At 48.8% G+C, this 27,154-nt stretch overlaps 1 protein-coding gene and 1 pseudogene across 11 annotated transcripts in view; both read right to left on the bottom strand.

The window, feature by feature from the left end:
• Positions 1–27,154, bottom strand: part of ZNF76 (zinc finger protein 76) — a 37,752-nt gene that overhangs the window by 1,034 nt on the left and 9,564 nt on the right. For 5 of the 11 annotated variants that reach the window (XR_011650039.1, XM_058306608.2, XM_058306609.2 and 2 more), the window contains exons 2-13: positions 17,631–17,799; positions 8,457–8,537; positions 8,266–8,343; positions 6,970–7,169; positions 4,820–4,936; positions 4,427–4,502; positions 3,333–3,458; positions 3,060–3,239; positions 2,054–2,287; positions 1,789–1,952; positions 1,028–1,192; positions 371–484 (exon numbers count right to left, since the gene is read on the bottom strand). Coding sequence is in view for 8 of the 11 variants with exons in the window: in XM_058306608.2 (XP_058162591.1) it covers positions 371–484; positions 1,028–1,192; positions 1,789–1,952; positions 2,054–2,287; positions 3,060–3,239; positions 3,333–3,458; positions 4,427–4,502; positions 4,820–4,936; positions 6,970–7,169; positions 8,266–8,343; positions 8,457–8,537; positions 17,631–17,703 (1,608 nt within the window). In the remaining 3 variants the exon portion in view is untranslated. Of the gene's footprint in view, positions 1–370; positions 485–1,014; positions 1,193–1,788; positions 1,953–2,053; positions 2,288–3,059; positions 3,240–3,332; positions 3,459–4,426; positions 4,503–4,819; positions 4,937–6,969; positions 7,170–8,265; positions 8,344–8,456; positions 8,538–17,630; positions 17,800–19,345; positions 19,591–20,302; positions 20,400–27,154 lie in introns of those variants that run through there. The other 6 variants (XR_011650041.1, XR_011650040.1, XM_071218424.1 and 3 more) reach the window with 4 other exon arrangements.
• Positions 9,597–10,576, bottom strand: LOC139439973 (small nuclear ribonucleoprotein-associated protein B' pseudogene; annotated as a pseudogene).

Here is a 27,154-nt window from a genome sequence, read left to right as displayed (position 1 = left end):
AGCCCCAGGGAGCCAAGGAATGGTCGCGGGTTAGAGAGAAGGGCCCGCTGCAGGGGGGAGCGACGGGCTGGAGGAGACCGGGCAGCCATCTGCTTCAGCCTCCTTCTCTTCCCCATGAAGAAATGGAGACGAGAAACGGTGAAGGCCTCGGACTGCCAGGTGGATGGCTACCAAAGCGGTCCTGAAGGCCAGAAAGGGCGTCACCACGCGGCCGCCATCACGAAAGAGCCCGAGACAGGCCCGGGGGCGTAGGCAGAAAGGGAGCTATCCTTTGAAATGGTCTCTTTCGAGCAAACACCCTTCTCTCTAAGACGCCCACCTAATTTCCCCACTGTGTTCCCTTCCAAGCTCCTCCCAGACGTCTGCCCACCTGCACCGCGATGTGTGTTCCATTGGCCGTGGCCAACAGCGCCACCTGCTGATGGTGAAGGGAAGCTACGCTGGAGTCCTCAGCCACCACAGCCCCAGAGGTAATGATTGTGACCTGAAATACACAAAAATGGGGTTTTACAATTCTACCTGCATTACCTCCCCTCACCCCTACCCCCAAATAAAAATCCCCACAAGCAAGGCAACTGGGAACCCAGAATGGAATGGAGCAAACCATTATTGGGTGGGATTAATTAGCTTGGGACTGGGCTAAGGAAGGTTGGTTTTTCTCCAACTTGGAACCCAACTTAGTTTAGGGATTCTGAATCACAGAACAGAGCAGTAAAATATCCCAGAAATAATATAATTTTGCCCCTTCACTTGAAAATGGATGGAAGTTCATGGAAAAGTGACTTGCCTACGGTTGTAAAACAAATTAGGGGTAGACTGAGATTGTGAAACTCTCTCTTGACTCCCAAATATTTTTAAAAATGAGAGCTGCTGATGGCCCAGGGGAGCTGTGGGGAAGACCTCGTTTTGTGGGGGGATCTCTGTCCTCCTAAGAAGGCTTGACAAGCCCAGCTGGTACGTTAGTGCCCACCCCGCAGAAAGGAATGACAAGAGGACAAGAAACCCCAAGCAAACCGCCTGGTCATACGGGCTGCGTCTGGGTGCCGTCGGCGCTGACCATGGTGACCGTGTGTGTGCCAGCGGCGGCAAGGCCGTCGCGGCGGCTGGGACGGGCGAGGCTGGTGCTGCCGTGCTGGGCCACCATACTGATGGCACTCCCCAAGGCCTGCAGGTCTTCCGGGGACAGGCTGACCTGCCAGCAGGAGTCGAGGTGAGCCGGGGCCCAGGAGAGCCCCAGATGAAAGCCCCGAGGAGGAGGTTTGCTCAGACGAGGCTGGCTTATTGGTGAGCTGGGTGAGCATCACGTCACAGGGGCGGGGCTGGGGTGGGGGAGGCAGAAACCATCCTAGACGGCGGAGAAGCTGCACTAGGAGAATCCCACTGACTGCGTCTATTCACCAGCACTCTGCCTTTGTGCCGCTGCAGGGAATTCAGGGTTTCCCCTAGTTTTGTCCCCTAGGTAAGGGTGCTGACATGGCTCAGGTCACAGTGCTGATTAGTAATGCTGGTGCAACTACAGCCCAGGCTTCCAGACCCCTTACCATGCCCCAGCCTGTACGCCAACAAGCCTCTCCCGAGAAGGACACTGAAACGCCTCACTGAAATGATCGGGACTGAGTCAGCCTTTAAGCAAAGAGGGAAACTGCTAATGGTGTCCCAGAACTTCCAGAGACAGAGGCAGAAGCATGAGGAGGAAGAGGGGCTGTGTCACAAGATTTGGTATCTTCAGCTTCAGGTCTCTGAGGTCCCTTAGAGAAGGAAATTGCATGGGCCCCCCAAGGCTTGTACCTGCTGGGTGCCATCCTGAGTGATCAGAGCCACCTGGGGGGCCCCATCCTCCTCTGTCACCATGGCCACTTGGGCTGGGATGTCATCGCCCTCTTCCTTCACCTCCGAAAGGTAAGCAATGCAGGGTCTTTTGGGTGGTGGGCTCTCCTCGGCTGCAGAGGCGGCTGGGAGAGGACAGCCCAGGCTGACACTTGCCAGCGGATGGCCACGGGGAGCCCGGGCTTGCCCTGCTCACCCCCTGCCCACTCCTGGCTGTGTCCCTCACCCTCGAGCTGCTGTTGCTCGTAGAGGGCCTGCTCGCTCTCCTCCGTGGCCTCCAGCTCGCCGTGGGCGCTCCTCTTGTGCATGGCCAGGGTGGAGGTCTGCCGGTAGGTCTTGCCGCAGGTGCTGCAGGTGTAGGGCTTGCAGTGTGTGTGCACCACGTGGTGCTTGTACAGGCTCGAGTACTCGGTGAAACGCTTTCCACAGCCTGGTACCGTGCAAACGTATGGCTTCTCCCCTGGGGACACTGGGCTGTGAGGGGGGTGGGAACTGGGGCTGGCAAGGGGGAAACTAAGGGGACAGGGGTGGGGGACAGGGTGGGGGAAGGGAGAGCCAGAGGGAAGAAGGACTGAGATCTGGGACTATGAATAGACAGAGGGGGGAAGATGGCCAGTGGGACAGAGAAGACGTGGGCATGGGACCATTAAGCCCAGAGACGAGGTGGAGAGAAAATGGGAGAGAGCAAGGCTGGTAGAGGGGCTGGTGCGGGATCAGGCTGAGCATGGGAGGCTGAGTGGGGAACTGAGAGGCAAAGACAGAGTGAAGTGTCAGGTGAGACAAGAAAGCATACACGGCTGAGGAGTGGACACAGAAGGCTGGACAAGGGACACTGCCCTGGGGAGGGGAGGATCGCAGGCGTCATGTGACAGTGATGAGGGGAGAGGAAGGTGACCTTCCACTGCTTCCCATCATTTCTGACCCTGGCCACTTTCTTGGGAGCTCGACTACAGGAGAATTCAGGGTGAGTGTTGATGGGTGGCAGGGAGCTGAGGGGCCCCAGGGAGGGCAGGCAATACCTGTCAGACTGGACCTAACTGGGAATGGAAGAACCCTTCCCTGCAAGTAGAAAACGTGGTTCTGGGGATACTTGGGAACCGCAAAACCCCTGGCCCCAAGGCCAGCCCGGAATGGCCAGCGGAGAAGGGCTGGGGCTGGGGCTGAGAGCGTCTTAGATCGGGAGCCGGTGGGGGGGGCCCTGTGGGGCAGGCCTCACATGCCAGCTGGCCCACCTGTGTGGATGCGCACGTGATTCTTGTAGTTGGTGGCGCTGGTGAAGCCACGGCCACAGTGAGGCTCGGGGCAGGTGTAGGGCCGCTCGCCCGTGTGGGTGCGCACATGTACCTTCCGGATGTTCGACGTGGTGAAGGAGCGGCCGCAGCCCTCGAAAGGGCACCGGAAAGGGCGTTCACCTGCGGAGAGGCGGCGCGTGCGGGTGGCTGGGGGGGCAGGCGCGGGAAGGAGCCGGCGCGGCCCGGGCTGCGGGGCGGGCAGGGCCAGCCTACCGGTGTGGGTGCGGACGTGCTTCTGCAGGTCCCCCGAGGTCTTGAAGGCCTTGCTGCACAGCTCCTCCGGGCACTTGTACGGCTTCTCGCCCGTGTGGGTGCGCACGTGGCTCTTGAGCCCGTACCCTGTGTGCGGGAGGCGCAGTGAGGGCACCCAGGGCCGCCGCTGCCTAGTCCACAGGCTGCCCATCCCCAGCAGCGCTGAGGCTCCAGACCCCGTGAGTTGAGAGGCCGGCGTCGGCCTGCACCCCTCCTCGCCTGGGGATTTAAGAGCCGCTGGAAAGGCTCGCGCTGACCTCCTCTCTCCAGGGGCAGCTGGAGCCACTCCTGCGCAGGAACAGGAGGGGGAACCTGACGGCCCCGTGGTTTAAGGCCCCTGTTTCACAGAGGAGAAAAATAAAGCCCAGAGAGACACACGATGGCCCACTTGGTGTCCCACAGCTGGCTGGGGTCAGAGCTGTGCTGACATGTGCAGCAGGGTCACTCCACCAACCCCCAGGCTTTTATTTTTTTAAAGATTTATTTATTTATATCACCCCCCTACACACCACCCGCTGTCTGCTCTCTGTGTCCATTTGCTGTATGTCCTGTGTCTGCTTGTCTTCTCTTTAAGCGACTCTGGGAACCAATCCTGGGAGCTTCTGGAGTGGGAGAGAGGTGCTCAATCTCTTGCACCTCAGCTCCCTGGTCTGCTGCGCCTCTTATTATGTCTCTTTTTGTTGTGTCATCTTGTTGCACCAGCTCTCCACACGGGCGGCACTCCTGCACGGGGCAGCACTCCACGTGGGCCAGCTTGCCTTCACCAGGAGGCCCCCGGCAGGGAACCTGGGGCCTCCTATATAGCAGACAGGAGCCCAACTGCTTGCGCCACACCCACTTCCCCAGGCTCCGTCTGCTAGCCTGGCCCATGCTGCCTCTTGCTCTGTAACTGCGTTTTCTCCAGAGAGAGCACTCTGCAAGTCAGAGCCCTCTGGGCAGCAGTTTTCTCAGGAGGGCAGCCTGGTACTGGGTTTCCTTCAGGGAGTTCCTAAATCTAGAACATCCTGCCCTCAGCTGGAAGCAGTCTACCTTCAGTCTCCACCTCGGTAGGTTACCTGTGGCGAAGGCCTTTCCACAGCTGGGGAAGTCACACCTGTATGGGCGGTCACCTGTATGAGCTCGTTCGTGCACCTGTCAGACAAGCAAGGACATAAGTCAGAGGGACAAAAGAGTGACCTGGACTCCCTGGTAGTCTTTAGGGCCCAGAGTATCAGAATATTCAGACACTGGCCACCTCCTCCAGAGAGCCTTCCTTGATTCTCTGCCCTTCCTGTACTCTTCATTTGTGTCACTGCCCCTTGTGCTGACATTTCTCTATTACTTATCCTTTCCCTCCAATAAGCAATGAGCAGCGAGGGCAGGGACCAGTCCCAGTCAAAGCAGAAAGATAAAATTACAGCCTGTTGGGGAAGGTGGCTGACCTGAAAGCCGTCTGCAGGGACCCTTACCTTTAAGTGATGAGCAGTGGTATAGAGACGCCCACAGCCCTTGTAGCCACATCGGAATGCTCTGTCCCCAACCTGCTGTCCTTTGCCGTTATGGGGAGCCTGGCTGTCATGCAGAACCTGAGGAAAAAATCTTGGAATCCCGACACGTGTCCTTCCCAATGAAGGGAGGGGAAGGGTGGGACATAGAGCCCAGCTGGCAGCTTAAGACTCAAAAACAGGGTTAAGTCTGCCAGAGAGCTCTGGGGGAGAAAGACAAGCTGGGGTGACTTATCCAGACAAGACAGGAAGCAGACTGCAGAAGAACAGTTAAGACAGGCTGCCGGAGAAATAGGCTGGCAGGTGGGGCCGCCCCTCGCCCGTCTGATGGACAGGGAGAGGACTAAATGTCCTATTTCCTCAGACATCCGGGTGGTCTGAAAAGCCACACTTGAGCTCGGCTGGAACCCAGAATCCCCGTTTGACCAACACACTCTGGCGGTCTTAACTCTGGACACCTCCATCTTCGGGAAGGAGGGGTCCCTTCCTTCCTGCCAGAAGCCTGGGTTCAGAAGAGGCACTGACAAGGGGGCTTGCTGTGGGCATGAGCCCACTGAGTTCAGCTGGCTGGGCATGGGGCCAGAGGGAGGCAGCCACGACCAGCAAACGGCAGAAACAGGAGGGCCAGGGGGCCACAGGTCCCATCGGAAGTCTCGGCTCTAACCTCAGTGCTCCACTAACTGAAAATTCCTTTCCTTTCCCCTCCCTTCCGGGGAACAGTGCTAGAGCCGCGCATTTCACACTCTGTTCTGGCCATGGCAGAACCTTACTGTTCTGCTTTCCTGGGCAGGGTCCTGATGGGACCATCCCCTAGTTTTTTTTCTGGGATACTCCTGGATCATACTTTGGCCTTTCCAGGAGTTCCTGAAACAGAACTCCTGAAGTCATGGTGAGTAGAGGATAAAAGGTTAAGGCCAAATTCACAGCAAGGTCTGTCTAGTCAGGGGGTCAAGCAACTGACAAAGTTTTATGGACACTTGAGCAGCTAGTGGGGGTAGAGTTACAGGTGGCCAGGCCTGCTCAGCAAATGAACCCACTCAAGAGCTCCTGGGGAAGTCGAGAGGATCAAGGAACATCAGAGCTGGAGGTGACCTCTGGGGTCATCTGGTCCCTGCTCATCATGGTAGAGAGGAACAAGCTGAGCTGGGGGGGACTGACTGCTCAAGGTTACACCAGGTGGAGGGAGAGCCAGGCAGAGTGCAGGGCCTGTGGCTGAAAGCCTGATTCCCTTTCCGTCAGCAGCAAGCCTCAAACTGGGCCTCTAAAATAGTTGTTGGGGGACGGTAGGGGCAGGCATAGCCCAAAATATACTGCTGTAAAGCTCTGTGCTTCATTCTGAAAAGATACGGGGATTTCTGCCATGACAAGAGCCACTCTAATTTTATTATAAAAACAACTCCCCCACAAATCTCTGGGTAAAACTGGTAGTCTAGGAAGCTGTGCCACATCCACATGAGAAGCGGCGGTCCCTCCAGGGAGGGAGTGCCTTGCTCTGGAAAGCTCACAGCTCTCTGTAACTCATCCTGCCCCTCCATGCAGAACCAGCAGGAGAGCCTGGCTTGCCTGACATTTGGAGAGCTGAGATCCTACTTCTTTTCAGTTGAGCTACTGTTCTGGCCTCCTGTTCCAAGAACGCCAGCTGCTTTGTTACATCTGCCCTCCTCATTGCCTCCTAAGGTTATTTTCCCAAATGACTACATGAGTTACAAAGAATAAATAAATACAAGGTCATCTGACCTCAGGGCACTGAAAAACTCATAAAAGTCACGGGCAAGGGCTTTTCCACTTAGCACAGAGGAGTCTTAACAACAGCGCAAGTGAAGCTGGGCCTGAATCCCCTCCATGTGGACGTCACTGCTTCTTAGCTGCCTCCCTTCTGCAGAGACAGCATGAGCAGGAGCATGAACAGCTGCCCGTGGCTCCGGCCAGGCCTGCCGTGCTCCCTGGACAATGACGTGTGAGGGATGATTTGGGGGAGGGAACGGCAAAAGTAGCAGCCCAAGCACAGGACTGCCCGTCCTTAGGAACGAGTCCGGCAGGGCCACGGAGCAGTGGGCATGCAACGCCCTCCTGTTCAGACTGCTCCGGGCCGGCGTCAGGCCAGTCGCGCTCACCTTGCTGGCATACTGCTCCAGGGCCACCACCGTGTCTGTGCTGAAGCCCTCGTCCTCCTCCGTGGCCAGATCCTCCAAGCCCACCTCCGTCTGCACGGCCAGGATGGCGCTGTCCGACGGCACAGCCACAGGGTGGTGGATGTAGGCAGTGGAGCCGTCTTCCAGCTGGACGGCCTCCAGGGCGCTGGGGTCATAGCCCTCTGGAGGGAACCCACAGTCAGCCCAGGTCCTGGAGCGGGAACCCTGCCTTTAGGGTAACCAGGGACCTATACCAAGGACATTCGCAGTGCTGCGCTTCTCCCGGAAGGATGTTGCCTCCTCCGTCCTCTACCTTGGTGCCTCGCTTTTGCTGGCCCTCCGTCAGGGGCTGCCTCTCCTAAGGACAAGGTCTCCTGGGGACTCACAAGGTCCGTGAGGACCTGACAGGGGGACCATTATCATTCTGGATTAGATGACCAAAAGAGCCTCCTGACTCTTCACCCTGCTCGTTTCCTCCAGGCAGCACAGCATCCAGAGAGAACTTTTCAGAACGTGATGGTGTCACCTGCATGCTGAACGGTTTAACTGCTTCCTTCTAGTGTCAGATCAAGACCCAATCCTCAGCCTGATCCTCACGAGGTCTGGCCCCTACTCCTCTCATCAGCTTCCCTTACCCCTGCTGAACTCACCCCAGTCCTCTGTAATAGCTCCCAGCAGGCCCTTGAACATCCGTTCTCGTCCTCCCGCTGCTGGGCCTGCACCTGCTGCCCTCCTGACTGTGGTGCTGAGCCTTCCCTGTCCTCTTTCCCTGAGTAACTCCACTCAAGAGCTGCTTTCTCAGAGGAGCTTTCCCAGTCTGCAATTACCAGTTCATCAATGGTGTGCTCACTTACATCTCCCCCACTAGAAACCAGGAGAGCAGGGACTGTGTCTTCTCACTCTTGTATCATCTGCTCCTGGCCCCATACCTGGCACACAGTCGTCGCTCAAGAAATGACTTGCAGAAAGAGTAAATCGCTATTCCTAAGTACCCTACAAGCTTCGTTCTTAGTTTGTCCTCCTGGTCGGGGATGACATCCTCAGGTTCCGTCCAGAGCCCTGAGACTGGGGCTGTGCCCCCTAAGCTCAGCCTCCTGGTGGCAGAAGCAGCTGCTCCTACGGGCCACACCAGAGAAGGTGGGTGAGCCTACTAACCCAGGTGAGCCTGGAGGTGCCCTGGGCACAGCTCCCACGTCTATACCTCAATCGCCATGGTATGCCACCCATCCCCAACCGTCTCCCTTGCTGCCCTGCCAGCCCGGGTGACGGTGACTCCACCTTTGGGTGTGCGGTGAATGTAGGCCATGCTGCCATCTTCCAGCTGCACGGGCTGTCCATCCTCAAAGGAGAGAGATTCTGCAATGAGAGCAATGCCGGCCTTTCTCTGTGGCAGAGGGGTCGCTGAGCAGGGGCTGCCCGGCCTCCCTCTGCAGAGCACGTGTGCGCCAGGGGGAGGCTGGTGCCCTCACCTTTCTGCACTGTCACTTGGTGAATGTATGCAGTGGTCCCGTCCTCGAGCTGGATCACTTGCCCCTCAAGCAGCTTGTCTCCTGTGGAAACAGAGAAGTGGGCCAGGCCCCGAGGAGGGCTGAGAACGCCTGCCTGCTTTCAGCAGAGGCTGCTGGAATCCCCGGGCTTCAGTGTGGTTGTCTAAGCACAGACAAGGTGACGTTCTCTGAGTTACCTTGCTCCCTACCTCCCGAGGCCGGGGTCTCGGAAGCCCTGGGGAGGGAAGACACTCTGCCATGCAGGGACCCTCCAACTCCCAACAGACGCCCTCCCTGTTACTCACAGGAAGAGCAACTTCGGTTATTACTGTACCCAGATCTGGCTAAGTGGGGACTTCCAACCTAATAGGTTGCTGAGATTGAACTAAATGGAGACCAAAGGATACCTTTAAACCTGAAAAGGCCCCCAAAAGGTCAAAATTCAGACATGGCTCAAACTAATTCAAATCAAAATACATGGCCTTGTTTTCCACTGTGGCAATGGGACAAAACCCAGACCCTTCCACAAGGCAGTATAACCCACTGGTTAAAAGCAGTGGACTGATACCAGCCAGGCCTTCTGGGTTTGAATTCTAGCTCTCTCTTACTACCTATGTGACCTTAGACAGCTTACTCAAACTCTTGCTGTGCCTCAGTTTCCTCTTCTTAAAATGGGATTAAAAATTAAGTCTTCCTCATAGAGGGGGCATGAGGGTTAAATGAATTAATGAGTATAAAATACATGGAACAGTGCCAGGTACATGGTCAAACCTCAAGAAATCTTAGCTTTTATTACAATAATCTCAAACTGTATTTCAGAAAAAACAAAGTAAAACAATGTGGAGCTACGTGAATGTGACTATTATGTGGCCACACAAGCCTTGTTTTACTGCCATTGTTGGGTAATGTTTCCTTCATTAATTTCTTTTTTTTTTTGAGGTACTAGGGCCGGTGATTGAAACTGGGACCTCGTATGTGGGAAGCTAGTGCTCAACCGCTGAGCCACATTGGCTCCCCTGAGCGGGTTTTCGTTTGTTTTTCTGTGTAACAGGCACCAGGAACTCAACCTTGGACCTCCCATGTGGAAGCAGGCGCTCAACTGCTTGAGCCACATCCGCTCCCTTAATTTTCTTCCCCCACTTATAATAGCGTCTTAAGAGTTTATTATAAACTAGTTTACAAGCCCCAAGGAAATAAAAGGACCATGTACAGCCTTGCAGGAAAAGAGACAGGGAGCTGAGGAGGGCTGAGATGAGTCTAGGGCCTTGGTGGGCACATGCCGGGGGGAGGGGATCCCCGCATGCCCGGGGGAGGGGCCGCATCTGGAGAGGGCAAGCCCATAGGAGCTCCTCGTCTGGGGGAGTCCCCGCTGGGGGACCCATGGGAGGCCTCATTCCAGGAGGTGGGCCCATCACGCCTGGAGGGGCGCTCCTCGGCCCCCACATGGCCAGCTGGGTACTGGGTTGGGGCTCCCACAATACCGGCTGTGGCAGCAGCAGCAGCGGCTGCAGCAGGGCCTCTTCCCTGAGGGGTTGTTACCTGCTGGGATGGCCCGCTGACCCCACGGACTGGCCCTGCACGTCCTGCAGGGGCCTGGGGCACGGGAACACCAGCTGGGATGCCTCTGCCAGCCGCTCTCCTGACGCCTGGGCCCCTGCAGCTCCAGCAGGCAGCCCTCGGGCAATACCAGCGTCTTTGGGGGAGGCCCCTCCACTGTCACGAGGCCAGGTTCTCCCCTCGCAGCAGCACCGGGCCAAGGACACGCTTCTCTTCCCTTTCTGCTTGTTTTTAGTTCTTTGGCTTGATCTGCCTGAACTCATCGCCGTCATAGAGGATCAAGTTCATATGCTTGTCAAAAGCTGGGAAGGTGCCAGGGACGATACGGCGTGCTGCAGGCTGCACCTCATCCCGTGGTCGACGCGCTGCAGCACCTCGCTGCTCTCGCCAACAGCCATGACGGCGGTTCTCACGGCTCTGAGTCCCTGAATTTCTTTTTTTTTAAATTATTATTTTTTAGGAGGTACTGGGGACTGAACCTGAGACCTCATAAATAGGAAGCAGGTACTCAACCACTGAGCCATACCTGCCCCCCTTTCTTTGATTTTTGGTACTTTCCTTTAAATTTTCTAATAAAAAAATTCATTCCCCTAAGGTAACAACACAACAAGCAGTGTAAAAATTGACAAGACTCTAGGTTTCCAAAGATACTACCCTGCTTTCCTCTCAGATTCTTACAGGAAAGTACGTCTAAGAGCAAAAGCTCTATGCAAAGAACTAGGCTGCTCCCTGTGCCTGATGAATTTGAGAGTACGGGAAGGGAAAAGGAAGTGAGAAAGGGAAAGAGGAAAGGAAGGGAGAGAGTCTGAAGAGTTAATGGCAAGTAGTTTGTTCATCCCTTTCTTCAGGTTCAGGAATCTGAGATCTTGTGACGTAAAAGGACCAAGCAGCTGCTCTTAGCTCAGCTCTGTGCTGCTGTTTCCCCATCAGAGGAATCCACAGCCTTCGTCCCCAGACCGAGTCTTCCTGGGGTAATAGTTCTACAACCCCCTGGACACGGCGGAGGTGGAGACAAAGGGAAGACGTAAAGAGAAAGGCAGCAGAGACAGGGAAGAACGACGCACTCTCTCCTTGCCCGCCCAGCAAGCAGAGGCTACCTCTGCGTTTTTTTGTGGGTTAGTTGTAACTTAGCCCCTTTCATTCCTGATTTGCATCTTCTCTCTTTTTTTCTCTGTTAGTCTACCTAAGGGTTTGTCAATTTTATTTCTCTCAAAGAACCAGCTTTTGGTTTTGTTCATTTTCTCATTTTTTTTAATTGATGTTCTCAACTTCATTTTTCTACATTAATCTTTTTTAAAAAAAGATTTATTTATCCTCCTTCCTCCCCCCCCACCCTATTTTTTTGCTGTGTCTATTTGCCGGGTGATCTTCTGTATCCATTTCTCTTTCTGTCTTCTCATTTTCTCTCCTCTAGGATTCACTAGGATTTGATCCTGGGGACCGCTGGTATGGAGAGAGGTTCCCTGTCAATTGCGCCACCTCAGTTCCTGGTCTCCGCTAAGCTTCAGCTTGACTCTCCCCTCCATCTGTCTTTTGTAGCGTCATCATCTTGCTGCGTGGCTCACTCGCACGGGCACTGGCTCACCATGCGAGCACTTGGCTTACCACATGGGCACTGGTTCACTGCACAGGCACGCTTCCTCTTCTTCTTTTTCATCAGGAGGCCCCAGGAATCGAACCTGGGTCCTCCTATATGGTGGATGGAAGCCCTATCCCTTGAGCTACATCTATTTCCCTGCATTAATCTTCACTATTTCTTTCCTTCTGCTTGTTTTGGGAATGGTTTGCTGTCCTTTTTCTAGTTTCTCCAGTTGTTTAGTTAGAGCTTTGATTTAGCTGTTTCCTCTTTTTTAAAATAGAAGTTTAGGGCTATCAATTTCCCTCTCAAGACTGCCTTTGCTGTATCCCATAAGTTTTGATAAGTTGTGTCCTTCCATTTGCTCAATATATTTACTGATTTCACTTACAATTTCTTCTTTGACCCGCTGATTATTTAGGAGTGCATTGTTTAGCCTCGAAGTATTTGAGAATTTCCCCCTTTCCCGTCTATTATTAATTTTCAGTTTCATTCCATTATGATCTTAAAAGGTGCTTTGTGTAATTTCAATATTTTAAAATTTATTTAGACCTGCTTTTAACCTAACATGTGGTCTATGCTGGAGAAAGATGCATGAGCACTTGAGAACAATGTACAACTGCTGATTTGGGGATGCAACGTTCTGTATGTCTGTTACGTCTAACTCATTTATCATATTTTTCATGTTCTTTTTTTCCTTGTTGATCTTTTGTCTAGTTGTTCTATCTAATGATGTGAGTGGCATGTTGAAGTCTCCGACTATTTTTGTAGAGATGTCTATTCCTCCCTTTAGTTTTGCCAGAGTTTGCCTCACGTATTTTGGGGCACCCTGGTCAGGGGCATGGTATTTATGACGGTTACTTCTTCCTGGTGGACTGTCTCTTTTATTACTATACAACGGCCATCTGTATGTCTTAGAACTGTTTTGCCTTTAAAGGCTGTTTTGTCCACTATTAGTACAGCTGCCCCTGCTCTTTTTTGGTTACTATTTGCATGGAGTCATCTCCTTCCAGCTTTCATTTCAGCCGGTTTGTACCCCTGGGTCTCACCTGAGTCACTTGTAGGCAGCATATGGACGGCTCATGTTTTTTTTAATCCATCTGTTAGCCTATATTTTTTGATTAGGGAGTTTAATCCATTCACATTCAACAATATTATTGTAAATGCATTATTTACTTCCACCATTTTATACTTTGGTTTTCCTATGTCATATCTTACTTTCATCTTTTTACTCTTGCCTTCTACACTCTCTTCCAAGCTTTTCTCTCCTGTCTTTTTCTTTTGGACTGTAAGGCTCCCTTTAATACTTCCTGCAAAGGTGGATTCTTTTTTTTTTAATTATCTTTTTAAAATTAGATTATTTTTTATGAATTTTCTTATTATTTATTTGTGAATGTTTTAAACTCACCTACATATCTGAAAGACACTTTTGCCAGATAAAGAATCCTTGGCTGGCAATTTTTCTCTTTCAGTGTCTTCTTGCCTCCATGATTTCTGATGCAACATAAATACTAAGTCTCTCTGGGCGTCCCTTGTATGTGATGGTTCGCATCTCCCCTGTTGCTCTCAGAATTTTCTCTTTACCTTTGACGTTTGATATCCTGAGTAGTTATGTTTCTTGGGGTAGGACTATTCAGATATATTCTGAGAGGAGTGTGCTGTGTATCTTGGACATGTAAATTCATTTCTTTCATAAGGGTTTGGAAATTTTCTGCCATTATTTCCTCACTTTTTTTGACCTTTTCCCTTCTCTTCTATCTTGGAACTCCCATGACACATACATTGTTGGGTTTCGTGTTGTCATTCAACTCCCTGAGCCCCTGCTCAAATGTTTCCATTCCTTTCTGTTCTCTCTTCAATTTCAGCTGTTGTCTTCTGTATCACTTATTCTTTCTTCTATTATTTCAAGTCTGCTGTTATAAGCCTCTGTGTTTTTGATCTCACCTATCATGTCTTTCATTGCCATGAGCTGTTATTTTTCTACTCAGGTTTTCAAATTCTTCTTTCTCTCCCCTTCCCCCCCCCACCGCAGTTGTCTGTTGTCTGTGTCTATTTGCTGCATGTTCTTCTTTGTCCGCTTCTGTTTTGTCAGTGGCATGGGAATCTGTTTCTTTTCGTTGCATCATCTTGTGTCAGCTCTCCGTGTGTGCGGCGCCATTCCTGGACAGGCTGAACTTTCTTTCGCACTGGGCGACTCTTCTTACAGGGCGCACTCCTTGTGCGTGGGGCTCCCCTACACGGGCGACACCCCTGCATGGCAGGGCACTCCTTGCGTGCATCAGCACTGCTCATGGGCCAGCTCCACACAGGTCAAGGAGGCCCGGGGTTTGAACTGAGGACCTCCCATGTGGCAGACGGACGCCCTAACCACTGGGCCAAGTCCGCTTCCCACTCAATGTCTTCTTGATGTCTTTTATCTCTTTAACTAAATTGTCTTTCAACTCAATAATTGATTTTGGAAATTTCTGTACATCTTGGTGATTAGTTGTCTCAAATCCTGTGTCTCTTCTGGGGCTTTGATATATTCCTTTGCTTGGGCCATATCTTCCATTTTCTTAGCACGGCTTTTAGTTTTTGCTGATGCCTAGACATCTCATTTTGATGGTGAGTCTACTTAGATGCTCTATTTCTCTCTCCTTTGTAGGGATTTAGTGGCAGGAGGCTTTGTATTCCTGCTGTTTTTTGATTCTTGGTTCAACCTGTTCTGTGTCTTTAGGATTGTCCCTGTTAGTTGCTTAAATCTGGGCCCTGGACCAAGTAACGGGTTTCACACCCGCTTTGAAGAGTCTTGGGGAGGGAGGTTGTAAAGGCCGGGAAAAGCCTCTATTTACTTTTAATCTCCTCACATGCACTTCCTTGTTCCACCAACAGACGGCGCTCTTCAACAGCCCTCTCAGTTCAAAGCCTGGTTGGAATGTGCTCGCGGCAACAACACAGACTGGCTTAAAGCAACACAGGATCCTGCCTGGAGAGAGCCCCATAACTCAAGCTTTCTCAGAGACAGATCAACCTTCGCTGGCAGCCCCCTCCTTTCACCAGGTAGGAAATAATTCCACGCCCCACTGCATCCTCAACCAGGAGTCCCGGTCAGGAGGGAGGGTGATAGAGAGCGTCGGCTCTTTTAAGTTCATGCCAGCTCCCAAGGCAAGCAACGATCGGTGCAGCCTCTCCTGGTCTGGAAGGGCTCGTGGGACACAGCAGACCAAATCTGTGGGTCAAAAGCTGAGTCGGCCTTGGGCTGCGTCCCTCTCTCCCCACTTCCTGAGGGTGTGGATCCCTACATTCCCTTTTGCCTGGAGCTGCTGGCCGGAGGCCTGAGAATTCAAAACTGTCCGTAAGGAGAGGAGGGCGCCAGCAGCTGCACCTGTACTTGCAGCTGCACTTTTAACTCCTAGTTTTGCCACTGAGATTCTTTTCTTTTGCCCCTTTCTCTTCTAGGCAGTGTCTGGCCTTCCCCTGGTGTCCTAAACCCTAGAACATTTTTTTTCCGGGCCGTTTCTGCCTGTCCTCTAGCTATTTTTCTGGGAGAGGAGAGAGTGCCATGTCTTTCTACTCTGCCATCTTCCTGGAAGTCTACACCTCTGCATTTTAACACACTGTCTGTGCTGGCAAGGTCACTGGCTCCTTGGGATTCTGAAAGCACCAGCAGATCTTCTGCTAGCAGAGTGCATACTGCTTCAAGGAAGAAAATGAAATGTTAATAGTTGTTTAAGAAAAGATTTTAACCTAGAATTTCCTCTAACATCAGAGACTACAATGAAGAGAGATGGGAAGGTAGAGGAGCTGACTGGAGTGACCCTTATAACCCTCACTGAGAAATGATCATGGGTGTCCATTTGTCTGACACAGTCTTAGTGCATTTATTAACAGTGCACTCTCTCACTCTCAGAAGTGTCCAGAATACACTTATGCTTACCCTAATTATAGATAAGTCTCATAAAATCCTAGGGCTGCTGCTGGCTAAGCTGGACCTAGACAAAGCAGCCTGCTGACAGACAAAAGTGCCTCTGTCAAGAGCTTCAGAGGGACTCACTAGTTAGAGAGACCCTTTACTAGTGTGGTTCTGGCTCCCAGCAGCCAATTTACCCTGGTTGGTACATGCACATGTGTGTGTATGCACATAGATGCATGTGCACACTGCAACAGTGCAGAGGAGCAGGGATCAGAGGCAGGGAGATCAATGAGAAAAATAAATGGGGAGGTGGAGGTAAAGAAACCAAGACATGAAAAGGGAAGGCATAAGAAAAGAATGTGCTTTTCTCAGGCAGTGTGATCACGTACTTTTGATTAAATGATTCAACCATTAATTCACAGTGGAAGCCTGAGGTAGGGGAATGAACTGGATCCAAGGGGTAAACACAGCCCTATCTATAGTTCCTAAGTTCTTCCATCTCATTGAGTTGGCAACACAGGGGCAAGACTTGTGATAGGACTTGCAGACAGAGGGTTAGAGGATTCCGAAGTATTCTAGAGAAATTCCATTCTCAAGAGAATGAAGCCAGCCAGAGCCTACACATCATAGACAGCTCTTGATGAGAAACTTTCCAAAAGCGATGCATATACACTGTCATTTAGAGAGAACCTACTGATGATTAAGGGGCCTCTTTAGTTATCATATGGAGGAAGACAATTTAAAATGAAATAAACGACATATCTGTAAACTTGGGAGCTAAAATACATTATGATGACATGAGGAAATGAAGGGCAATGTTGCAATGACAATGCAATCACAAGGATGGTGATGCTTGTGGTGTCCAGAAAAGGCAAAATAAAGACCAGGAATAAGGCAGAGTTTCCATGGTGCTGTCCAAGGAAGACGAGTGTGCCAGAGAGGCACACCTGAAAATGCCGGTGGAAAAGGAGGCGCTTCCCGCCCCCCTTGCCCTGCTGTTTTTCACCGTGTGATCTTCTGTATCTATTCTTTTTGTCTTCTTTTCTCGTTTTTCTTCTCTAGGATTCACCGGGATTCGATCCTGGAGACCTCTGATGTGGAGAGAGGTTTCCTGTCAGCTGCGCCACCTCAGTTCCTGGTTTCTGCTGTGCCTTGCCTGGACTCTCCCCTTTGTCTCTTTTGCTGTGTCATCATCTCGCTGTGTCACTCGCTTGCGGGGGCACTGGCTCACCACGCAGGCATTTGCGCAGGCACTTGGCTTGCTGGGCGGGCACGATTTTTTTTTTTTTTTGGCCAGGAGGCCCCAGGGATCAAACCCAGGTCCTCCTGTCTGGTAGGCGGAAGCCCAATCACCTGAGCCACATCCGCTTCCCAGGAGGCACTTTTTGTGACTGCACGTGCCTGGCTTGAAGGCGCTGCCCTTCAACAACTCTTTGTTCTGACTCCACGTCCACTTAATTTTTAGTTCATTGAGAGTGGGGGTTTTAGGGTGGCCAGAAAAACTACAGGATGCCCAGTTAAATCTGAATTTCAGATAAACAACATTTTTTTAGTATTTTATTATTATTTTAGTATTTTTTAGTATTTCATCCTATGTTCATGTATGTTTTTCCCATAATATTTGGGACATACTTATAATGAAAAATAATTTGTTGTTTATCTAAAATTCAAACTTGTATTTTTATTTGCTGACCCTGGCAACCTTGCAGGGACTAAGGAATGAGCTCTGTGCGTGGGTGCCTCCCACCTGAATCTAGAAGAGTGTTTTGTATACTGTAGATGCTCAACAGTTGGCGTGCTTAAACTTGCTTGATTTAAGATGATAAACAGCTTCTAGAAAACACTGAGAAACTGGACAGAAAATATTTGGAAAGTGGGAAATCATGGCTAGCACTGTGTTTATTCATTCCAGAAATGCTTATTAACTTATACTACACATAAGGATGTCTGACTTTGAGAGGTCATGGCTCCTACAGCTGGGAACTCTGATTTTCTAGCTTACCTGAGTGGCATTTTATTCCCTTTTCATTAAGCACCTCATGAGATGCTCATGCAGGCCCAGTTGTGGTGATGGGTGTGGGGCGGGCAGGTGGAGGGCAGAATGGGTTCTGTGGTCCTCGGAAATACCCACCTTTGACAGCTTGCTGGACATAGGCTGTCGTCCCATCACTGAGGGTCACCGCCTGCAGACCCAAACTCTCCATGGCAAACTACTGCTCGTGCACTCAGACATGAAGTTGGCTTGTGGCCAGCACCAAGAGCCACAGCTGAGTTAAGGGATTTCCTTCTAGGTCATGAATCTGGAAATAGATAGTCACAGAATAAGCTGCAAGGATACCCAGGGCACGAGCGGATGACTGAAAATGGGGCACCACCCCCGCTGGCACGCGCACCTCTGCAGTCACCTACACCAGCACTTATCACTCCCTGTTCAACGACTTGCCTACACGAGGCTTGGAGGTCCGGTCTGGTTTCTGGCTCACCGTGGTTGCTCCAGGACCTCACACAGAGGGCTCCCCACAAATCTTGCTGAGTGACTCACTGGGTCCTCAGGTGGGAGAAGGGAAGAGCTGAAGCTTCCCGCCAGCAGGATCTGCTGAGCCGAGAACCTGCCGCTAGCTGTAGTCCCCATCTCCTGTGAAGGCTGCAGGAAGCCCCCCGCCCTTACCCTAGGTTCAGGGGCTAGGATTCCCTTCGCCAACCTTCCAGACCTAGAGAGAAGATGCTGCTGCCTGAAGCCAGAAGGAGTCAGCTGGGACTTGGCTGCCCTGAGGGCTGAGTTGGTCAGTATCTTGGCATAACTATAGCCGTCTGCAACACATTGGCTGGGATACTCTATTCTAGATTTGGTGTCTCAACTAAAATTATTCATTCATTCTGTCTATAAACATTTATTGAATGGGTTATACTCTGGGGATACCAATACTATTACTATTACTAACAGTAAGGATGAATTACACTACTGTAGAGCTAACCATGTACTAGGCATTTTACATATTTTACTCATTTAATCCTCACAAGGACCCTATAATTAAACAGTAATTATCCATTTTACAGTTGAAGCAATTGATGGCCAGAGAGGTTAAGTAACTTGCTCACAGTTGCACAGTTAATAAGTAAGACAGCAGGATTTGAATATCTGAATCCAGGCCGTTTGGTTCCAGAATCTGTACCTTTAAATAAATACTGCTATGCTGCCTAGTACAGAGGTTCTTTTCTTTTGGCTGACAAATGCACTTATTGGAATGTTTTCCCTTATAGTTCTGAACTAGCTGGGCACTGCAGCGTACCACTTTTTTTTTTTTTTGGTGCACCGCTGTTGATGTTATCATGAAGTCCATCAGCTTTGCAGCACACAGACTGGGCAGTCCCCAGAATTTCCTTAATGATTCCAGAGAGTTCTCTGGCTAAAGATGCGTGCTGCGTCTTGTTTTGCTGCTTTCTGTGGCTGGGTGGTTCCTGAAGGGCTCTGAGGATCAGGACAGAAGCAGAAGGGACCACCTCGAGCTGGGCCTGTCTGTTTTGAAAGGTCAATTTCACCATAATCCTTAGAGACCCTTCCAGGGACCAGTTGCCTTAGCAATGTCCCCATCAACCTTTTTTGGAGTCAGACCCAGGAAGCTGATCTTGGGGGCCAGGGCCCACGTGGCCCCGACTTCCCAGCGGTGCCACCTTGGGACACAGTTTTGATCTTGCTGGGGTTGAACTTGGGCAGCGTGGCAGGAGGGGATCGTGCTGGATGAACCGCAATGTGGGACAGCCAAAGGAAGTTGTACTTTGGCCTCTGTTGACCTGAAAGCCCAGTACAGAGCGTCTTAACTGGGGGTTTACGAACCCTGAAGTCACCTGAAAGTACTTTTTTGGTGGGAGTCTGTGTATTTTCCTGAAGAAAGTGGAACCCCAGGGATTCGCGTCAAGACCCCCTGGCCTCGGCAGGAACTCTGGCACCAGGTAGTCCCGTCTAGTCTGTTAGGATCCTGGCAGCGACTCGGACCCTGCCCACGGCCCTGGTGACTTCCAGCTGGCCCCGATCTCATGCAAGCTCTGGTCCTGGCCTCTCTTCACCTTCCGCAGGACCGCTAACCTTCATTCTTTCAAGCAGGGTGAGAAATGCATTTGGTAATGGTTCAGTGTAACAAAGAGGACACACCTGAGAGAGTCAGGTCGCTGTCTACAGCTAACTGCAGGGCAAAGGGATGTAAAATGGCTTTAAATCTTCATGGCTAGGGCCCGTGGCTTCTGCAGCAACAGTTAGTTTAATTTAGCATGGCTGCATTCTGTGGGGATTTCCAAGGAAAATCAGTGGTGTGGTTAAGATCACGGGCTCAGCCAGCCTGGCTTCCAGCCCAGGCTCTATCTGTTAGAAGCTGTGCAGCCTTGGGCAAGTAACTGAACCCCTCTGAGCTTCAGATGCCCCTTCTAAAAATGGGGATAGCAGTGGCATCTGCTTCACAGGTTGCTGTCAAGATTAAACACGGTCCTGTGTGTAAGCACTTAGCACAGTGCGGCACATACGACGTACTCTATAAACCGGCTCTGAGGAGGAGGGCAAGGAAGAGGAAGCAGAGGGGAAAAGCTCTGGGAGCAGTGCATTTCTAGAAGGAAGACAGGAAGAATGGCAACAGCTTGCACTAGAAGTCAGCAGAACTGGCCTCCGAACTCAGTTGCACCTCCCGTGCCTGCCTCCTTAGCTGACAGATGAAGCGGCGGCCCAGACGACCTAAGATCCCACGCAGTGCTCCTGCTAACGCCCCTGTCACACGCGTAGCCCTTAGTATGTGCTGTGTGTTCAAAGCACTTTACCTATCTCAACTCTTTTCCTCTTAAAATAACCCTACGAGGGGAGTGGTGTAGCTCAGGGGTTGAGCGCCTGCTTTGCATGTACAATCCCTGGTACCTCCTAAAAAGAAAAAACAATCAATCAAAACGAAACACCCTATGAGGAGGCAGGCACCATCATTACCCCCATTTTACAGATAAGGTAACTAAAGCCTACAGAGTGAACTTCCCAAGGTCACACATTCAGTAAGTGCTGCAGCCAGGATTCAATCCTAGGCCTGAGAACGTACCTCTCAATATCTGGTGCATTTCTTCCTTCTGCGAAACAGCTGTGACTAAAACAATGCTGGCACTCAAAATGCTTGAATGGCAGTTGTTTAACTTCCATCTCACCTACTGAACTTAAACCCAGTCCTTCTTGACCTGCCCACAATGGACAGAGGGAATAGTTAGTAGCTTTATTTCCTCAAATAACTCTTCTTAGACTCAAAGAAAACATATCTCTGCTCCTTTGCATTTTCTCCCATCCAGGTTAAATAACCTCATCTCACTCCATTTTCTTTCCATTGCCTCATAATCCAAACCTTTAAAACAATCTGCTGTTGCTCTCTGACCTTACCCAATCTCTGAAGACTCCTGCACAGCGCCCGGCTGAGTACGACAAGGATCCTTCATGGATGCCAGACGTGTGCCAGCATCCTGCTAGCCGTTTAGCTCCTTTTCCTTTCTTTCAACGATGCTTTACTTTGGACCTTTAGCTTTCTCCATGAAATAAGAGGTGCTTAAACTGCCTCCTCAAAGTAGTAAAAGAAGGGATGTGAAAGTTAGAAAAATAAGAGTAGCCATGGCATTTGAGTCTCTCCACTTCGCCACAGTTCAGATCTCATTCGATCCATACCCGAGTTGGGCTGTTTCCAGACTACAGGCACCTGGCAGCTATTCTAGCATCCTACACCAAGCAGAACTCCCTGGACATTTGGAACAAGGCTTTCTATACTCTGCCTCAGTCAGCCCAGGGGGCAAGTGAAGAGGAAGAGGAGGGAGGAAGGGAAGAAGGCAAAGAGAACACAAAACATTAACTTGGAAAAAGAAGAATGTTTATCTCTGATCAGAAAAAATCTATGACAATTTCTACTAGGAAATTCCTCATTTGGAAACTTAGAACACTTCTCATGAGAACAAAGAAATGTTGAGTGGGAGGGAGGAAGGCTGAGAGAGACTAGTGGCAAACAAATTAGAACCAGATTTGGAAGACCTGCAGTAAAATGATTCAGCGTTTGTTATTATGGAGAAAGACTTCAATGCACACACAAAAACCTAATGATTCAGACTTGGTACTCCGGGTTTCCAACACTAAAGAGGGAGGAGCAGGTGGCTGAGTGCCTGCTTCCCATGTATGAATGAGGTACTAGGTTCAATCCCCAGCACATCCTTTAAGAAAAAAAAGGAAGTTTCCAGAAACTAAAGAGAACAAAGGAGACAGGAGGCAAGACTTCCAGGAAGATGGTGAATTAGAAAGGCACAGAACTCTCTTCTCTCCCAGAAAAATAGCTAGAGGACAGACAGAAATGGCCTGGGGGAAAAAAATTCTAGGGCTTAGGACACCAGGGGAAGGCTGGACACTGCCCAGAAGATAAAGGAGCAAAGGAAAAAAATTGCAATGACAAAACTGTGAGTTAAAGACCACTGCTGCATGAATGGACACAGATAACAGACAATGGGGGCGTGGGGGGGGGGGGGGAGAAATAAATAAAAAAGTAAATCTTAATAACCCCCCCCCAATTGCCGGCATCCTCCCCCATTCATATATAGACACTTAGGAATTTTCAGGGTGTGGGGCCTGTGGCTGCAGACAAGAGGGCCCCAGAGAACCACCTTCCAAAAAAAGGCAAGAGGGGGATACAGCCTAAGGCTTTTGACCACAAATTTGGTCTGCTGTGTCCCAGGAGCCCTTCCAGGCTGGGGGAGGCCGCACCATTGTTTTCCTTGGGAGCCAGCAAGGGACTGAAGACATCCAAACCCCTCAATCTCCCTCTCTACTGACCGGGACTAGTTGTTGAGGATGCAGAGGAGAGTGGAATTATTCCCTACCCAGGAAAAGGTTGGAGAACTGCCTCTGAGAAAGTTGGAATTCTGAGGCTCTTAGCCTCCTGCAGCATTGACTGAGAGGGCTGTCAGAGGGCGCCATCTGCTGGCAGACCAAGGAAAAGCATGTGAGGAAAGTTAAGTTGAGAGGTTTTTCCTGGCCTTACAGCCTCTCTCCCCAAGGCCCTAGGAGGTGGGTCTGCAACCCATTACTGGGTCCAGGGCCCAGATTTGAGCACCTAACAGAGACAATCCTGAAAACCCAGAACAGATTGAACCAAGAATCAAAGAACAGCAGCAACACACAGCCTCCTACCTCTAAATCCCTAGGAAAGAGAGATAAATTGAGCATCTGAGTAATCTCACCATCCTAATCAGATGCTTAGACGTCAGCAAAAAATTATAAGCCATACTAAGAAAATGGAACATGGCCCAAGAAAAGGAATATATCAAAGCCCCAGAAGAGACACAGGATTTGAGACAACTAATCACTGAGATGCACACAAAATTCCAAAATCAAATTAATGGGTTGAAAGACAATATGGCTAAAGAGATAAAGGACATCAAGACACTGAGTGAGCACAAATTAGAATTTGAAAACTTGAATAGAAACATAACAGAGCTGGGAAGCGGATCTGGCCCAACGGATAGGGCATCCGCCTGTACCACATAGGAAGCCCAAGGTTCAATCCCAGGGCCTCCTGACCCGTGTGATGAGCTGGCCCATGCGCAGTGCTGATGTGCGCAAGGAGTGTTGTGTTACACAGGGGTGTCCCCCACGTAGGGAAGCCCATGAGCAAGGAGTGCACCCCATAAGGAGAGCCACCCAGCACAAAAAATAGTGTAGCCTACTCAGGAATGGCGTCACACACATGGAAAGCTGACACAGCAAGATGACGCAACAAAAACGAGATACAGATTCCAGGTGCCACTGACAAGAATACAAGGGGACACAGAAGAATACACAGCGAATGGACACAGCAGAAAACTGGGGGTGGGGGTGGGGAAGGGGACTGAAAAAAAATGTAAAAAAAAAAAAGAAACATAACAGAGCTCATGTGAATGAGAGATATGATAGGTGAGATAAAAACACATTAGAGGCATAAAACAGTATATGCTAAATGACAGAAGAAAGAATAAGTGATACGAAAGACAGAACAGCTGAAATTCAAGAAAGAAAAGAGCAGAGCAAGAAAAGAATGGAAAAAAATTGATCATGGACTCAGTGAGTTGAACAGTAACATGAAATGCAACAACATACATGTCATGGGAGTTAGAGAGGGAGAAGAGAAGGGAAAAGGGGAAGAAAGTATTTAAGGAAATAATGGATGAAAATTTCCCATTACTCATGAAATAAATGAATGTACATGTCAAAGAAGCATAGCATATCACAATCAGAATAAATCCAAATAGACCTACCCCAAGACACACATTACACAGAATATCAAACGTCAAAGATAAAGAGAAAATTCTGAGAACAGTAAGGGAGAAGCAAACCATCACATACAAGGGATGCCCAGTGAGACTTTAGTGCAGATTTCTCTTCAGAAATTATGGAAGGAAGAAGACACTAGGATACTGAAAGAGAAGAACTGCCAGCTGAGAATTCTTTACTTAGCAACACTGTCCTTCAAGTATGAACGGTGAGTTGAAAATATTCTCAAACCAGCAAAAATGAAGAGTGTCTGTGAAAAAAGAATCTACCTTTGCAAGGAATATTAAAGGAAGCCTTACAGCTAACAAAGACAGTAGAGAGACTTGGAGGAGAAACTGTAAGTGAAATCAGTAACTATACTGAGACAAATGAAAATGAGAATACAACTTATCAAAACTTAAGGGATACATAAAACACAGTCTTGAGAAATTTATAGCCCTAAACACCTACATTAAAAGAAAGAACTAAACTAAAAGATATAACTGGACAACTACATAAACTAGAAAAAGAACAGCAAACCATTCCCAAAGCAAGCAGAAGGAAAGAAATAATAAAGATTAGAGTAAAAATAAATGAAATCAAGAATTTAGGGAAGCAGACTTGGCCCAATGGATAGGGTGTCCACCTACCCCAGGCCTCCTTGACCCGTGTGGAGCTGGCCCACGTGCAGGGCTGATGCGTGCAAGGAGTGTTGTGCCATGCAGGGGTGTCCCCCGTGTAGGGGAGCCCCACGTGCAAGGAGTGCGCCCTGTAAGGAGAGCTGCCCAGCGCAAAAGAAAGTGCAACCTGCCCAAGAATGGCACTGCACACACGGAGAGTTGACACAACAAGATGACGCAACAAAAAGAAACACAGATTCCTGGTGCCGCTGAGAAAGATAGAAGTGTCACAGAAGAACACACAGTGAATGGACACAGAGAGCAGGCAACTGGAGTGGGGGGAAGGGGAGAGAAATAAATAAATCTTAAAAAAAAAAAAAAAGAATTTAAAAAAATAGAGAAAATCAGCAAAACCAAAAGCTGTTTCTTTCAGAATATCCACAAAATTGGCAAACCCTTAGCTAGAAAATAAGAAGTGAAGGGGGCTGTTAAAACTGACCCCACAGAAATAAAAATGATCTTAAAGATATTATGAGAAACTGTACACCAATAAACTAGACAACCTAGATGAAATGGACAAATTCTTAGAAATACAACAACAACCTACATTAATGCTAAAGGAATATAAGAAATTAACAAACCAATCACATTTGAAGAGATTGAATCCATCAGACCAGATGGTTTTACAAGTAAATTCTACCAAGCATTTCAAGAAAAATTAACTCCAATCCTGTTTAAATTCTTTAAAAAAATTGAAGAGGGAAAATTACCCAAAACATTTTAAGAAGTCAACATCACCCTAATACCAAAGCCAAATAAAGACACTACAAGAAAAGAAAATTACAGACAAATCTCTCTTATGAACATAGATGAAAAAATTCTAAACAAAATACTTGCAAATAGAATCTAACAGCATATCAAAAGACTTATACATCATGACCAAGTGGGATTTATTCCTGGTATGCAAGACTGGTTCAACATAAGAAAATCAATTAATGTAATATACCACATCAACAAATTGAAGGAAAAAAACCACATGATTATCTCAATTGATGCAGAAAAGGCATCTGACAAAATCCAGGATCCCTCTTGATAAAAACAATTCAAAAGATAGGAATAGAAGGAAAATTCCTCAATATGATAAAAAACATATGAAGAACCCACAGCCAACATTGTTCTCAATGGGGAAAAGCTGAAAGCTTTCCCTCTAAGACTGGGAACAAGACAAGGATTCCCACTGTCACCATTGTTACCCAACATTGTGCTATAAGTTCTAGCTAGAGCAATTAGACAAAAAATAAAATAAAAGGCATTCACATAGGAAAAGAAGAAATACAACTCTCACTATTTGCAGATGACATGATCCTATATTTAGAACATTCTGAAATGTCTATGACAAGCTACTTGAGCTAATAAACAAGTTCAGCAAAGTGGTAGGATACAAGATCAACACACAAAAATCAGTCATGTGTCTGTACACTAGTATTGAGCAATCTGAGGAGAAAATCAGGGGAAAAAATTCCATTATTACAATAGCTACAAAAATACTCAAATACCTAGGAATCAATCTAACCAAAGAAGTATGGGACCTATATCACAAAACTACATAATAATGCTAAAAGAAATCAATAAAGACCTAAACAAATGGAAAGACATTCCCTGTTCATGGACTGGAAGACTAACTATGGTTAAGATGTCAATCCTACCTAAACTGATTTATAGATTCAGTGCAATGTCAATCAAAATGTCAAGAGCCTACTTTACAGAAATATAATAGAAAAGGGAACTGGCACATTTATTTGGAAGGGATAGTGCATCCAAATAGCCAAAGGTATCCTAAAAGTGAAGAGCAATGTGAGAGGACTTTCACTGCCTGATTTGAAACATATAACAACGCTACAGTGGCCAAGAGCATGGTATTGGCATAAAGACAGATACATCCATCAGTGGAACAGAATTGAGAGTCCAGACATAAACCCTCACCTCTATGACAAACTGGTTTTTGTCAAGTCTACCAAGTCCATGTTACCAGGACAAAACAGTCTCTTTAACAAATGCTGCTGCAAGAACTGGATCTCCATAACCAAAATGATGAAGGAGGACTCCTATCTCACTCCCTATACAAGAATCAACTCAAAATGGATCAAAGGCCTAAATATAAAAGCCAGGACCATAAAACTACTAGAAGAAAATGTAGGGAAGCATCTTCAAGACCTTGTGGTAGGTGGTGGTTTCTTGGACCTTTCATCCAAAGCATTAGCAACAAGAGAAAAAAGAGGAATGTAGGACCTCCTCAAATTAAACACTTTTGCACCTCACAGGACTTTGTCAAATGGATGAAGAGGCAGTCAACTCAAAGGGAGAATATATTTGGAAATCACATAGCCAATGAGCGTTTAATGTCCATGATATACAAAGAGATGCTACAACTCAATAAAAAGACAAATGACCTGACTGAAAAATGGGCAAAAGACTTGAAAAGACATTTGTCCAAAGAAGAAATATAACTCGTGAAAAAAACACATGAAAAAATGTGTTTCACCATCACTAGCCATTAGGGAAATACAAATCAAAGCTACAATGTGTTATCTTGACAACACAGATGAACCTGGAGGACATTATGTTGAGTGAAGCAAGCCAGACACAAAACAACAAATTCTCTGTGACTGCACTATTATGAACTAAACATGTTGTGTAAATTCATGGAGTTAATAAGTAGAAATCGGGCCACCAGAAAATAGAAGGAGGTTAAAGAAT

The sequence above is a fragment of the Dasypus novemcinctus genome, chromosome 11, assembly GCF_030445035.2.
Source record: "Dasypus novemcinctus isolate mDasNov1 chromosome 11, mDasNov1.1.hap2, whole genome shotgun sequence".
In the NCBI taxonomy this organism is placed as follows: Eukaryota; Metazoa; Chordata; class Mammalia; order Cingulata; family Dasypodidae; genus Dasypus; species Dasypus novemcinctus.
Note: the sequence above shows the minus strand (reverse complement) of the source record. Positions and strands in the feature narration are given on the sequence as shown.